Source organism: Salmo salar, chromosome 14, assembly GCF_965601325.2.
Source record: "Salmo salar chromosome 14, fSalSal1, whole genome shotgun sequence".
Classification (NCBI taxonomy): domain Eukaryota; kingdom Metazoa; phylum Chordata; class Actinopteri; order Salmoniformes; family Salmonidae; genus Salmo; species Salmo salar.
The window spans coordinates 35,050,748-35,063,139 of NC_138304.1; the positions used below are offsets into that span (position 1 = coordinate 35,050,748).

The following is a 12,392-nucleotide window of genomic DNA, read 5'->3' on the forward strand; positions in this document are numbered from 1 at the left end:
CGCTCTGGACTGGGAATGCGCACTGGAGGCCTGATGCGTGGGGCTGGCACAGGTGGCGCCAGACTGGTAACACGCACCTCAGGGCGAGTGCGGGGAGCAGGAACAGGACACACCGGACTGGGCAGGCGCACTGAAGGCCTGATGCGTGGGGCTGGCACAGGTGGCGCCAGACTGGTGACACGCACTTCAGGGCGAGTGAGAGGAGGAGGCACGGGACGTACTGGGCTGTGAAGGGGCACTGGAGACCTGGTGCGTACAGCCGGCCTCAATTGTACCGGAACTTTAACACACTTGTCAGGACGAGTACGGGAAGCGGACACAGGCGGCATTGGATGACTAACACGCTCCTCAGGGTGAATGCCATGCATACTACGCCAAACTAACAGCTCTCTCTCTTCACTCTCCTCCAATTTATCGAACAATTCCTCAAACGTCTCCAAATCTCCCCTCCGTTCACTCTCCTCCAATTTATCCAATATTTCCTCAACGGACTGACTCACCCCACTATTCCTCTTTGCTCTCTGACTCGTCCCTCGGCCTCGCTGACCAACCCATGTGCCCCCCCCCCCCCAAAAAAGATATTTTGAGGTTGCTTCTTGGGCTTGCGTTGTTGCCGTGCTAGTTCCTCGTAGCTTCGCCGTTCTTCTCTCGCTGTCTCCGCCTGCTTGCCTTGATGGTATAACGCCTCGTAATATCGCCGTCCTGCTCTCACTGCTTCAATCTCCTCTTTTGGACGGTGATACTCCCCGGGCCTTGTCCAGGGTCCTGCCCCATCCAGGATTTCCTCCCAGGTCCAGTCCTCCTGACCACGCTGCTTGATCCGTTGGTGGTGGGAGATTCTGTCACGGCTGTCGTAGGAAGGAGCTGACCAAATCGCAGCGTGTGTATCGTTCCACATTTTCTTTAATAAACTGTGAAACTATACAATACATACTAATAAACAAAACAACAAACCGTGACGAAGAGGTGCAACATACACTAACTCAAAATATAATCTCCCACAACCCCAGGTGTGAAAAACAACTACTTAAGTATGATCTCCAATTAGAGACAACAATGACCAGCTGCCTCTAATTGGAGATCATTCCAAAAAACAACATAGAAATACAGAAACTAGAACATAACAACATAGAAAATCTAAACTAGACACAACCCTGTCACGCCCTGACCTACTCTACCATAGAAATTAACAGCTTCTACGGTCAGAACGTGACAGTAAAAATAAGTAAGTGAATTGAATGGCTTATTTTAGGCTGTTTTGAAAATGTTTTGGTTTATCCATATAATCTGAAATAATGCATACTTATTCTGTAAATACCTACAGTTCCCAACTCATGTTCTCTCTCTATGTGTTTGGTGTGTGCAGGGTTTTCAGGGAACTGTGTTGGCTGTGGAGAGAAGGGGTTCCGGTACTTTACTGAGTTCTCCAACCACATCAACCTGAAGCTAGCCACGCAGCCCAAGAAGCAGAAGCACTTAAAATACTACCTGGTGAAGAACTGTCAGGATGCTCTGTGCAAAGGACCCCTCATCTGCTGGAAAGGTGAGATTTGTATTTGTATTTATTAGGGATCCTCATTAGCTGTTGCCAAGGCAGCAGATACTCTTCCTGGGGTCTAAACACATTAAGGCACTGGTATTACACATAAAACAAAAGATTTAACAGTACATTGTGTATCATTATTACACCACTACATATCTACAATACAAAATGTATAATACCACCATACAACGTGAGATGTCTCTCCGACTCTATCTGCATATTTCAGACACTTTCTGTAACACTTTACATTGAATTGCTGTTATACCTGTGTAGTAACATTGTGGTTATACAACATTTATCAATATATGTTTCATACTACATGTAATTTAGTAAATGCATTATAAATGCATAGTAGCCTAATGTTTTTAGTTGAGCGTTTTTTAAAATTGTATTTGTAATAACTAAAATGTGGTATTGGTCTGGGGCTGTAATCTTTTTATGACCCATCAATATATACACTACTGTTCAAAAGTCTGGGTTCACTTAGACATTTCCCTGTTTTCTTTTAAGAAAAGCACTTTTTTTTGTCAATTAAAATAACATCAAATTGATCAGAAATACAGTGTAGACATTGTTAATGTTGTAAATGACTATAGTAGCTGGAAACGGCTGATTTTTAATGGGATATCTACATAGGCAAACAGAGGCCCATTATCAACAACCCTCACTCCTGTGTTCCAATGGCACGTTGTGTTAGCTAATCCAGGTTTATCATTTTAAAAGGCTAATTGATCATTAGAAAACCCTTTTGCAATTATGTTAGCACAGCTGAAAACTGTTGTTCTGATTAAAGAAGCAATAAAACTGTCCTTCTTTAGACTAGTTGGATATCTGGAGAATCAGCGTTTGTGGGTTCGATTACAGGCTCAAAATGGCCAGAAAATAAACTTTCTTCTGAAACTCGTCAGTCTATTCTTGTTCTGAGAAATGAAGGCTATTCCATGCGAGAAATTGCCAAGAAACTGAAGATCTCGTTCAACGCTGTGTACTACTCCCTTCACAGAACAGCATAAACTAGCTCTAACCAGAATAGAAAGAGGTGTGGGAAGCCCCGGTGCACAACTGAGCAAGAGTACAAGTACATTAGATTGTCTAGTTTGAGAAACCGATGCCTCACAAGTCCTCAACTGGCAGCTTCATTAAATAGTACCCGCAAAACACCAGTCTCAATGTCAACAGTGAAGAGGCGACTCCGGGATGCTGGCCTTCTAGGCAGAGTTCCTCTGTCCAGTGTCTGTGTTCTTTTGGCCATCTTAATCTTTTATTTTTATTGGCCAGTCTGAGATGTGGCTTTTTCTTTGCAACTCTGCCTAGAAGGCCAGCATCCCAGAGTCGCTTCTTCATTGTTGATGTTGAGACTGGTGTTTTGCGGGTACTATTTAATGAAGCTGCCAGGAATTATTGTATTATTTATTGATTCACTGATAGAACGGTTCCAGGTCAATTTTAAAACGTGTATTTATTTCTCCCCTGCTTTTCCCCAGACTGTAAGACACGTCAGTTCTCCATTAGCAGTGAATCCACCTCCAAGCCCAACTCCTCATCCTCCCTGAGCATCAAGGAGAATGGAGGCACCAACAGACACAGCTGTTCCCCCTTCTCCCTGTCAGGTAGGACACAACCACCCTCCTCTTATCCTTCTCCCTGTCAGGTAGGACACAAACACCCTCCTCTTACCCTTCTCCCTGTCAGGTAGGACACAAACACCCTCCTCTTACCCTTCTCCCTGTCAGGTAGGACACAAACACCCTCCTCTTACCCTTCTCCCTGTCAGGTAGGACACCAACACCCTCATCTTACCCTTCTCCCTGTCAGGTAGGACACCAACACCCTCCTCTTACCATTCTTCCTGTCAGGTAGGACACAAACACCCTCCTCTTACCCTTCTCCCTGTCAGGTAGGACACAAACACCCTCCTCTTACCCTTCTCCCTGTCAGGTAGGACACCAACACCCTCCTCTTACCATTCTCCCTGTCAGGTAGGACACCAACACCCTCCTCTTACCATTCTCCCTGTCAGGTTGGACACAAACACCCTCCTCTTACCCTTCTCCCTGTCAGGTAGGACACCAACACCCTCCTCTTACCATTCTCCCTGTCAGGTAGGACACCAACACCCTCCTCTTACCCTTCTCCCTGTCAGGTAGGACACAAACACCCTCCTCTTACCATTCTCCCTGTCAGGTAGGACACAAACACCCTCCTCTTACCATTCTCCCTGTCAGGTAGGACACAAACACCCTCCTCTTACCATTCTCCCTGTCAGGTAGGACACAAACACCCTCCTCTTACCCTTCTCCCTGTCAGGTAGGACACAAACACCCTCCTCTTACCCTTCCCCCTGTCAGGTAGGACACACACCCTCCTGTTACTCTTCACTCATGGCAGTAGAGGTTTGACACAACACAACACCCCCTCTCATCTCCCCTCCCTACCCTCTTCTCCCATCCCTCCCTCCTCTGACCAAGATGGCATCTGGCTGGAGGGAATAGTGTCTGTGTTTGTTTACAAAGCATTGTTTGGTTAAAGGGGACAGTTATGGTCTACTTGTTGTAATTGAAAAACTGGATTGAGTCATTATTGTTGATTTGTTAGTGTTGTTTGGAGACATTCTGGTTAACATCACTTGACAGGATCCATTCTAACACCCACACTGTGTTCTTATTGCCCTCCAGACTCCCCATCTACCAGAATTCCCTCTGCATCCTCTGTGTTCCTCTCAGCCCAGGACCTGGCCCGAGAGTGCAGCTTCCTCAAGCCCATGGCCTCTACCCCTGGGACAGAGACTCTACCAATAGGTTCAACTCTTCTTCTACTCTTGTTCTACCACCACTGTTTCTGGATGACATTGTGTTAATCTATGTGTGATCACATCTCCATCGTATAGTCATCTTTCCCCCACAACGTCAGCTTCAAAGTGTTTTACACCATGGTACATCATACAGCAATAATATCCAGGGAAATTATACAGACCGCCTCACATGTAATAGGCTTTAGTCTGGGTATTTCTAAGGGTCAGAACATTCCTCGAGCATGTGTGTGTGTGTGTGTGTGTGTGTGTCCTGTTTCCGGTCACAACTTGCAGACTTGTTTACGCTGCTGTGCGTTTTTGTTGCCGATCTTACTTTGATACCTGACGGTTTTTTACTTTTTCATTACCGTATATTTTTACTTTTTCCCTCACTCAACTTTTTTCATTCAACTTTTTCACCCCGGAGGTTTTATCTGGACATGGTTCGTCAGGACTTCAAACAGCCGAAGCTAAGTAACATTAACATGATGCCTTCTAATTGCAGTCGTTGTACTCATAATATACAGGAGAACGATCGCCTTACGGCAAGGATAGCTGTGCTGCAAGCCCAGCTTCAGACGCGATCGTTAGGCAAGGGTAATTTCAGTGTAGGAAAGGATGAAACAGCGTCTGTGCCACCAGTAAGTACAGATAGTAACGTTAGTATAAACCCCCCCGCACGGTCCCCGCAGCCGGACATCTTTCTCATGGCTTCTGGAGGGAAACGCTGTAGGAATGCTCAACCGGTGTCGCTTATTCAGCCGACAGAAACTTTCAACCGGTTCTCCCCATTAAGCGAGTCGGAGTCGGAGGCCGAGACTTCTCTGGTCTCTACTCCTCCCGTTGTGGGGTCTGAGACGCCGACGGCTCCCACCATTAGCTCTGACAAATTGAAAACCCTAGTCATTGGCGACTCCATTACCCGCAGTATTAGACTTAAAACTAATCATCCAGCGATCATACACTGTTTACCAGGGGGCAGGGCTACCGACGTTAAGGCTAATCTAAAGACGGTGCTGGCTAAAGCTAAAACTGGCGAGTGTAGAGAGTATAGAGATATTGTTATCCACGTCGGCACCAACGATGTTAGGATGAAACAGTCAGAGGTCACCAAGCGCAACATAGCTTCAGCGTGTAAATCAGCTAGAAAGATGTGTCGGCATCGATTAATTGTCTCTGGCCCCCTCCCAGTTAGGGGGAGTGATGAGCTCTACAGCAGAGTCTCACAACTCAATCGCTGGTTGAAAACTGTTTTCTGCCCCTCCCAAAAGATAGAATTTGTAGATAATTGGCCCTCTTTCTGGGACTCACCCACAAACAGGACCAAGCCTGGCCTGTTGAGGAGTGACGGACTCCATCCTAGCTGGAGGGGTGCTCTCATCTTATCTACGAACATAGACAGGGCTCTAACTCCTCTAGCTCCACAATGAAATAGGGTGCAGGCCAGGCAGCAGGCTGTTAGCCAGCCAGCCAGCTTAGTGGAGTCTGCCACTAGCACAGTCAGCGTAGTCAGCTCAGCTTTCCCCATTGAGACCGTGTCTGTGCCTCGATCTAGGTTGGGCAAAATTAAAAATGGCGGTGTTCGCTTTAGCAATCTCACTAGTATAAAGACCTCCTCCATTCCTGCCATTATTGAAAGAGATTGTGATACCTCACATCTCAAAATTGGGTTACTTAATGTTAGATCCCTCACTTCCAAGGCAGTTATAGTCAATGAACTAATCACTGATAATAATCTTGATGTGATTGGCCTGACTGAAACATGGCTTAAGCCTGATGAATTTACTGTGTTAAATGAGGCCTCACCCCCAGGTTACATTAGTGACCATACCCCCCGTGCATCCGGCAAAGGCGGAGGTGTTGCTAACATTTACGATAGCAAATTTCAATTTACAAAAAAAAAAACAACAATGACGTTTTCGTCTTTTGAGCTTCTAGTCATGAAATCTATGCAGCCTACTCACTCACTTTTTATAGCTACTGTTTATAGGCCTCCTGGGCCATATGCAGTGTTCCTCACTGAGTTCCCTGAATTCCTATCGGATCTTGTAGTCATAGCAGATAATATTCTAATTTTTGGTGACTTTAACATTCACATGGAAAAGTCCACAGACCCACTCCAAAAGGCTTTCGGAGCCATCATCGACTCAGTGGGTTTTGTCCAACATGTCTCTGGACCTACTCACTGCCACAGTCATACTCTGGACCTAGTTTTGTCCCATGGAATAAATGTTGTGGATCTAAATGTTTTTCCTCATAATCCTGGACTATCGGACCACCATTTTATTACGTTTGCAATTGCAACAAATAATCTGCTCAGACCCCAACCAAGGAGCATTAAAAGTCGTGCTATAAATTCTCAGACAACCCAAAGATTCCTTGATGCCCTTCCAGACTGCCTCTGCCTACCCAAGGACGTCAGAGGACAAAAATCAGTTAACCACCTAACCGAGGAACTCAATTTAACCTTGCGCAATACCCTAGATGCAGTTGCACCCCTAAAAACTAAAAACATCTGTCATAAGAAACTAGCTCCCTGGTATACAGAAAATACACGAGCTCTGAAGCAAGCTTCCAGAAAATTGGAACGGAAATGGCGCCACACCAAACTGGAAGTCTTCCGACTAGCTTGGAAAGACAGTACCGTGCAGTATCGAAGAGCCCTTACTGCTGCTCGATCATCCTATTTTTCCAACTTAATTGAGGAAAATAAGAACAATCCGAAATTTCTTTTTGATACTGTCGCAAAGCTAACTAAAAAGCAGCCTTCGCAAATGGAGGATGGCTTTCACTTCAGCAGTAATAAATTTATGAACTTCTTTGAGGAAAAGATCATGATCATTAGAAAGCAAATTACAGACTCCTCTTTAAATCTGGGTATTCCTCCAAAGCTCCATTGTCCTGAGTCTGCACAACTCTGCCAGGACCTAGGATCAAGGGAGATACTAAAGTGTTTTAGTACTATATCTCTTGACGCAATGATGAAAATAATCATGGCCTCCAAACCCTCAAGCTGCATACTGGACCCTATTCCAACTAAACTACTGAAAGAGCTGCTTCCTGTGCTTGGCCCTCCTATGTTGAACATAATAAACGGCTCTCTATCCACCGGATGTGTACCAAGCTCACTAAAAGTGGCAGTAATAAAGCCTCTCTTGAAAAAGCCGAATCTTGATCCAGAAATTATAAAAAACTATCGGCCTATATCGAATCTTCCATTCCTCTCCAAAATTTTAGAAAAAGCTGTTGCACAGCAACTGACTGCCTTCCTGAAGACAAACAATGTATACGAAACGCTTCAGTCTGGTTTTAGACCCCATCATAGCACTGAGACTGCACTTGTGAAGGTGGTAAATGACCTTTTAATGATGTCAGACCGAGGCTCTGCATCTGTCCTCGTGCTCCTAGATCTTAGTGCCGCTTTTGATACCATCGATCACCACATTCTTTTGGAGAGATTGGAAACCCAAATTGGTCTACATGGACAAGTTCTGGCCTGGTTTAGATCTTATCTGTCGGAAAGATATCAGTTTGTCTCTGTGAATGGTTTGTCCTCTGACAAATCAATTGTAAATTTCGGTGTTCCTCAAGGTTCCGTTTTAGGACCACTATTGTTTTCACTATATATTTTACCTCTTGGGGATGTCATTCGAAAACATAATGTTAAATTTCACTGCTATGCGGACGACACACAGCTGTACATTTCAATGAAACATGGTGAAGCCCCAAAATTGCCCTCGCTAGAAGCCTGTGTTTCAGACATAAAGAAGTGGATGGCTGCAAACTTTCTACTTTTAAACTCGGACAAAACAGAGATGCTTGTTCTAGGTCCCAAGAAACAAAGAGATCTTCTGTTGAATCTGACAATTAATCTGGATGGTTGTACAGTCGTCTCAAATAAAACTGTGAAGGACCTCGGCGTTACTCTGGACCCTGATCTCTCTTTTGAAGAACATATCAAGACTGTTTCAAGGACAGCTTTTTTCCATCTACGTAACATTGCAAAAATCTGAAATTTTCTGTCCAAAAATGACGCAGAAAAATTAATCCATGCTTTTGTTACTTCTAGGCTGGACTACTGCAATGCTCTACTTTCCGGCTACCCGGATAAAGCACTAAATAAACTTCAGTTAGTGCTAAATACGGCTGCTAGAATCCTGACTAGAACCAAAAAATTTGATCATATTACTCCAGTGTTAGCCTTCCTACACTGGCTTCCTGTTAAGGCAAGGGCTGATTTCAAGGTTTTACTGCTAACCTACAAAGCATTACATGGGCTTGCTCCTACCTATCTTTCCGATTTGGTCCTGCCGTACATACCTACACGTACGCTACGGTCACAAGACGCAGGCCTCCTAATTGTCCCTAGAATTTCTAAGCAAACGGCTGGAGGTAGGGCTTTCTCCTATAGAGCTCCATTTTTATGGAATGGTCTGCCTACCAATGTGAGAGACGCAGACTCAGTCTCAACCTTTAAGTCTTTACTGAAGACTTATCTCTTCAGTAGGTCCTATGATTAAGTATAGTCTGGCCCAGGAGTGTGAAGGTGAACGGAAAGGCTGGAGCAACGAACCGCCCTTGCTGTCTCTGCCTTGCCGGTTCCCCTCTTTCCACTGGGATTCTCTGCCTCTAACCCTTTTACAGAGGCTGAGTCACTGGCCTACTGGTGTTCTTCCATGCCGTCCATGGGAGGGGTGCGTCACTTGAGTGGGTTGAGTCACTGACGTGGTCTTCCTGTCTGGGTTGGCGCCCCCCCCCCCCCCCCCCCCCCCTTGGGTTGTGCCATGGCGGAGATCGTTGTGGGCTATACTCGGCCTTGTCTTAGGACGGTAAGTTGGTGGTTGGAGACATCCCTCTAGTGGTGTGGGGGCTGTGCTTTGGCAAAGTGGGTGGGGTTATATCCTGCCTGTTTGGCCCTGTCCGGGGGTATCATCGGATGGGGCCACAGTGTCTTCTGATCCCTCCTGTCTCAGCCTCCAGTATTTATGCTGCAGTAGTTTATGTGTCGGGGGGCTAGGGTCAGTCTGTTACATCTGGAGTATTTCTCTTGTCTTATCCGGTGTCCTGTGTGTATTTAAATATGCTCTCTCTAATTCTCTCTTTCTGTCTTTCTCTCGGAGGACCTGAGCCCTAGGACCATGCCTCAGGACTACCTGGTATGATGACTCCTTGCTGTCCCCAGTCCACCTGGCCGTGCTGCTGCTCCAGTTTCAACTGTTCTGCCTGCGGCTATGGAACCCTGACCTGTTCACCGGACGTGCTTGTTGCACCCTCGACAACTACTATGATTATTATTATTTGACCATGCTGGTCATTTATGAACATTTTAACATTTTAACATTTTGACCATGTTCTGTTATAATATCCACCCTGCACAGCCAGAAGAGGACTGGCCACCCCTCATAGCCTGGTTCCTCTCTAAGTTTCTTCCTAGGTTTTTGGCCTTTCTAGGGAGTTTTTCCTAGGGAGTTTTTCCTAGCCACCGTGCTTCTTTCACATGCTTTGCTTGCTGTTTGGGGTTTTAGGCTGGGTTTCTGTACAGCACTTTGAGAATATCAGCTGATGTACGAAGGGCTATATAAAAATAAATTTGATTTGTGTGTGTGTGTGTGTGTGTGTGTGTGTGTGTGTGTGTGTGTGTGTGTGTGTGTGTGTGTGTGTGTGTGTGTGTGTGTGTGTGTGTGTGTGTGTGTGTGTGTGTGTGTGTGTGTGTGTGTGTGTGTGTGTGTGTGTGTGTGTGTGTGTGTGTGTGTGTGTGTGTGTGTGTGTGTGTGTGTCCAGTCAGTAGAAGAATCTACACTCCACAGCTCCATCTGGCCTATGCTTGGCCATGTAAACCAACATGTTTGTAGGCAACAGCTCATTCTCCTACTCAGACCAGGGCACATAACAGAAGTGATGCCGTACGCACACAGGCCTCATCAATAATGAGCAGAAAATCCCTGTAATGACTTTTTAAGGGCTGGCTATCCATTAACTCGTTTACAAGCTTGCAAGATTGACAGGCCTGGGCTACACATACTGTACTGATCAATGTGTTAGCGTATATGCACACACAATGAATATGAGATTGGTAAGTGCCCCATCAGTTCATTGGCAATAAGAATCCAATAGCTCAGTGCTAGGCGGGCCTAAATCCTTCTTATAAAGTATATTGCTCAGTCTCTGTATTAGGAAGATATGTCAGGATGATTGGTTTTCTGTTGTGATTATCAAACGCATGTATCTCTTATATTTTTTTACTATTTGTTTCCTATAACAGAGGAAGATAAATGTGCATTTCACGTATGGCATCTCTCAAAAAGCTGTCAAAACATTATCTTACAAAAGTAAATGATTTTGCATCGAATCATCTGAAAATGAACTGTGGTGAAATGCATCATAACAATGTATGGTGTGTCTGTGTGTGTGTGTGTATGTGGGTGTATCTGTGTGTGTGTGTGTGTGTATGTGGGTGTATCTGTGTGTGTGTGTGTGTGTGTGTGTGTGTGTGTGTGTCTGTGTGTGTCCTGTCTGTCTGTCTGTGCCGTGCCCACAGTTCTGAGAGTGAACAGTCCGACTAGCGGACTGGGTGCAGAGGGCCGCCCCCCCTTACTGAGCCTCTCCCAGGTGTCTCTGGGAATCCAAGGCCAGGGGTACAGAAACTCGGACCCAGGAGACAGCCCTGGTGAGCACCATGTTCTCCTCCCAAACCTTTGTGACGCTTTTCTTTGTTGCTATTTTAAACTCAACCGCACTAGCTCCTCGTTGTAGGTTCTATGTTCTGAAATAGTACATTTACTCATAGATTGCTATTGTAGAAGCCCAGTGAATGTTCTGGGGACCCAGATTGTAGGTATTCTGCAGTTTATTCATATGTTCCTCTTGTGTTGTTTTCTGTCCAGTTTCGTCTGCCATGACCTCAGGCCCGCCCAAGAAGCGCCACCGCGGTTGGCACCCCAACCCCCTGGTCCCAGTCCCCCCTACAGCCGTCCCTGTGCCCGCCATCCAACCCATCGTCTACTCCCCAGGTCTGGCACAGAGCTTCTGATCATTTTTATTGTTTATTTACATAGGGACAGATTAATTTAGTCTGTCTGTCTGTCTGTCTGTCTGTCTGTCTGTCTGTCTGTCTGTCTGTCTGTCTGTCTGTCTGTCTGTCTGTCTGTCTGTCTGTCTGTCTGTCTGTCTGTCTGTCTGTCTGTCTGTCTGTCTGTCTGTCTGTCTGTCTGTCTGTCTGTCTGTCTGTCTGTCTGTCTGTCTGTCTGTCTGTCTGTCTGTCTGTCTGTCTGTCTGTCTGTCTGTCTGTCTGTCTGTCTGTCTGTCTGTCTGTCTGTCTGTCTGTCTGTCTGTCTGTCTGTCTGTCTGTCTGTCTGTCTGTCTGTCTGTCTGTCTGTCTGTCTGTCTGTCTGTCTGTCTGTCTGTCTGTCTGTCTGTCTGTCTGTCTGTCTGTCTGTCTGTCTGTCTGTCTGTCTGTCTGTCTGTCTGTCTGTCTGTCTGTCTGTCTGTCTGTCTGTCTGTCTGTCTGTCTGTCTGTCTGTCTGTCTGTCTGTCTGTCTGTCTGTCTGTCTGTCTGTCTGTCTGTCTGTCTGTCTGTCTGTCTGTCTGTCTGTCTGTCTGTCTGTCTGTCTGTCTGTCTGTCTGTCTGTCTGTCTGTCTGTCTGTCTGTCTGTCTGTCTGTCTGTCTGTCTGTCTGTCTGTCTGTCTGTCTGTCTGTCTGTCTGTCTGTCTGTCTGTCTGTCTGTCTGTCTGTCTGTCTGTCTGTCTGTCTGTCTGTCTGTCTGTCTGTCTGTCTGTCTGTCTGTCTGTCTGTCTGTCTGTCTGTCTGTCTGTCTGTCTGTCTGTCTGTCTGTCTGTCTGTCTGTCTGTCTGTCTGTCTGTCTGTCTGTCTGTCTGTCTGTCTGTCTGTCTGTCTGTCTGTCTGTCTGTCTGTCTGTCTGTCTGTGCGTGATGTTGACTAGTACATTGACCTCCCTTGTCGGGAGAAGGAAGGACACAAGGTCTGAGACATTCTCTGTTGTCAGTGTGATTCATTCAGCATCTCCATGGAGATCGGGTCAGACGGGTTAGTGCAGATAC

General features: G+C 45.9%; 1 protein-coding gene across 2 annotated transcripts in view; it reads left to right on the top strand.

Moving 5' to 3' along the window:
* The window catches only part of LOC106569321 (GREB1-like protein), a 106,201-nt gene that overhangs the window by 46,960 nt on the left and 46,849 nt on the right, over positions 1–12,392 (top strand). For both annotated transcript variants that reach the window (XM_045694219.2, XM_045694220.2), the window contains exons 5-9: positions 1,367–1,543; positions 3,028–3,153; positions 4,219–4,341; positions 10,873–11,001; positions 11,219–11,344. In XM_045694219.2, the coding sequence (XP_045550175.1) occupies positions 1,367–1,543; positions 3,028–3,153; positions 4,219–4,341; positions 10,873–11,001; positions 11,219–11,344 (681 nt within the window). The remainder of the gene's footprint in view (positions 1–1,366; positions 1,544–3,027; positions 3,154–4,218; positions 4,342–10,872; positions 11,002–11,218; positions 11,345–12,392) is intronic.